This window comes from Sinocyclocheilus anshuiensis, unplaced genomic scaffold, assembly GCF_001515605.1.
Source record: "Sinocyclocheilus anshuiensis isolate Anshui unplaced genomic scaffold, SAMN03320099.WGS_v1.1 scaffold961, whole genome shotgun sequence".
NCBI classification, from domain to species: Eukaryota; Metazoa; Chordata; class Actinopteri; order Cypriniformes; family Cyprinidae; genus Sinocyclocheilus; species Sinocyclocheilus anshuiensis.
Window position 1 is genome coordinate 1,180,186 of NW_015557049.1, and position 3,172 is coordinate 1,183,357.

The 3,172-nt window shown below is 39.8% G+C and overlaps 1 protein-coding gene across 1 annotated transcript in view; it reads left to right on the forward strand.

The window, feature by feature from the left end:
* LOC107676378 (TATA-binding protein-associated factor 172-like) overlaps positions 1–3,172 on the forward strand; it is a 34,151-nt gene that overhangs the window by 12,747 nt on the left and 18,232 nt on the right. The window contains exons 5-6 of the mRNA XM_016470897.1: positions 469–668; positions 793–920. Of these exons, the coding sequence (XP_016326383.1) occupies positions 469–668; positions 793–920 (328 nt within the window). The remainder of the gene's footprint in view (positions 1–468; positions 669–792; positions 921–3,172) is intronic.

A 3,172-nucleotide genomic window follows, 5' to 3' on the forward strand; every position in this document is an offset into this window, starting at 1 on the left:
CGTATTTAAAACTTTTTATGGCCTTAAGTTTGATACAACTCACTTTAGGAGTTAAGGACCCGCGGGAGATCTGCATTTAAGATAGCCCGTCAGGCAGAGTGGTGATACATTTTTGTAGCCCGACTGGAAAACACGATAGCCCCGGGACGTCGGGCTAGCGATTTTGCGAGCTCTGGAAGTGTGTTTTGTCATCTCCATCTGTCCATGCACATGTTGATTTTTCCAATTCATAAGTGGTGTTTGTTCTGCACCATTTGTGCTGTGGACATGAATGATACCTCATTGAGGGGTGCTATTACTTTTCTACGCAAGTGATTTGATCTGGTGGACACTAAAATGGGTGATATTGAGAAACCATAATATTATAGATAGTTTTGACTTGGACCTCAAAGCTAACAACTAGAACACCCTAGTTGGTGATGACTTTTGTTTTGCTGTTCTCAGTGATGATTGCATTTTGTTCTTTAGGTGAGACAGATCCCAAGGAGCGTTTGGCCCGGCAGAGAAAGCAGTTACAGAAGAAGTTGGGATTGGATATGGGTGCTGCGATCGGCATGGACACAGAGGAGCTATTTAATGATGAGGACCTGGAGGACGCTTGTGCTTCCAGTACCAACAGATCACAGCCTGGTAAAAACCTGGGATGTCAATTCTCACGCAACCATTTGGTGAGTGGTGCTGCAATCTCTTACAAATGCCAAACACTTCAAAGCTTAGAGTTTTAAGGCTCACATTAGTGGAGTTGAGGCCCTTATCGTATTAAAATGTTCAGTTTTGTGTTCTCTTCTTCAGCCAGCTGCAGAGCTCATAGATTCTGAGTTTCGTCCAGGCATGTCCAATCGACAGAAAAATAAAGCCAAGAGGATGGCGAAACTTGTGGCAAAGCAGAGATCCAGAGACGTGGAAACTAATGAGAAGAGGTAGAGATGCAATGCTAAGCGATTTGTATTTCCTTCTAACCTTTTATTGCTTGATTTTAAATCTCAATATAAAATTGGATATATCAGGTTTCATGAAAGTTTAAAGGTGCAGTAAGAGATTTCTGGATAACACGGTTGATATTTGAAGTCATTAAAACAAAAAGGCCCCTACCCAAATGGATCACACCTTTATCTTGATGGCTCTGCCTCCAAATTCACAAATATGTTATGCAGCACAGGCACCTCCCCCATCATGAGTGGACATGCCGCTTATTGGTGATTGGCTAAAAGTGTGTTTTAGTGTTCGGTCTGATCCACTTTCAATAGTGTTTCTCAGAAATTGCTTTACTGCACCTTTAACAGCCAAGAACAAAGAGGCTACACAGTTTTTTTGTTTTTTTTTTCAGCATTTTAAAGATGACAGCAACCAAGCAACTTCATGAATCGTGAACTCTAGATTCAAAGGGAATGTGTTTTTATACATGGTTGTATCACACACTTGAAAGTAGGGGTGTGCACAAATACCGTATTGGCCCGAATATAAGACGACCCTGATTATAAGACGACCCCCCTTTTTCCAGATGTACCTTTTGAAAAAAGGCTTTTTAAAAAACAAATCTTGTTTTTTCTCAGTAAAACACATTTTGTCTTCAATTATTTTCATATTGCATATGTTTTTTTAATTTTTGTTTTGAAAGTATGGTAAAAACTGGTAAAATGTACCAACACACTCGTTTTATGCGTGCCTATTGTTGTGGGTGTATTATTGACATGTCAAAGTCTAGACCCTGAATATAAGACGACCGCGTTTTTTCAGATGTATTTCCAAGAAAAAAAACATTGTCTTATATTCGGGTCAATACGGTAGTCAAATATTTAATCTGTAATTATTATTCGAAAAATAAAAACACTATTCGAATTTTACTACTTGTTGCTTTGCTGGCCATAAATGCAGGGAATCCATGATAAATCCTAAGCACGCAAACTAAAAGTCCGTTATAACTAAATGAACTGGTTGGCGCTGTGGAACGCGTTAACAAGTCGATTGTATTCGATCACAGAATGTCGTTGTCTGCCTTGCGAAGTTTGGAATTACTTTGATAAATGATCTTTCTAAATGATCTTACAAAATGGAATTATTTTTGATCAAATGAATCCGTCAAACTGAGTCATCATAATATCACCACCACAATGAGAGATCACATGAAATTCAAACAGCAGTCGACGGAGGAAAGACAGCTGTCCATCACTGCATTCATGACTGCAGGTGAGCGCAGCGGTACCCTGAGTGAGCAGAGAAGAGAGCTTATCTGACAGCCAAATGGTCTTGAGACATATGCTTGCTTTAAAGGGGTCCTATTATGCTCTTTCATAAAGTCTTGATTTTGTTTTGGGGGTGTACTAGAACAGGCTCTCATACTAGGATGTTCGAAAAACACATTATTTTTCACATATTTTACATTATTACAACACCTCTCTCCCCAGTCTGGCATGAACGGCTCGAATAGTTTCTGTATCAAATGAAGGCCCGCCTTCTGAAATACGAAATGTGCTGTGATTGGTTAGCTGGGCCAGTGTGTGTTGTGATTGGCACCACTCGGCGCCTGGCCAGGAAATGTCACGCCCCCACCATAGCCGCCTGTGAGCTTCAGTGTAAATATTGTCAAAATCAAATCAATTTGAGCGCGATTTAAACCCGGATGATTGTAACCACTCTAAGTTCGTCTGCCTTGGCAAAGCTATCCGACATGGTGATAACACTCGTTGCCTTCTCTAGTGCAGCTCAACTAGGTTTCGTCCCATTCGTCGATATTTGTGATATCACAAATCCCGGAAAAAATGTGTTGTAGTCCAAACGAGTCGTTCGTTGTAGTTTTTGAAAAGTTTCTGTTAAATAAAAGACCTCCTTTTGAAGTGGACTTTGAACTTTTGTAACTTTGCAGATCTTTTTTATGCTCAAACAGCAACATTACAGATTAACTAATTTTGCTTAGCACTCCGTTATCTTTGCGTCTCTGGAACATCTGTGTCGGCGTGCGTTCTTATTGTTATCAGACTGAGGAGCCAACTTTCACAGACACTGGCAGTGTCCGAGCATGTGGATATTATTTTTTTCAACATTTACATGTAAAACAATATAAGCACGATAAACATAGGCCGACTCAAGTGTATGTATGTTCTGTACTGTAATTGGCATGGTATGCTTTTTTCCTGTTATCTAAGCTTGAATGCTTTTGTTCTTTATATATATG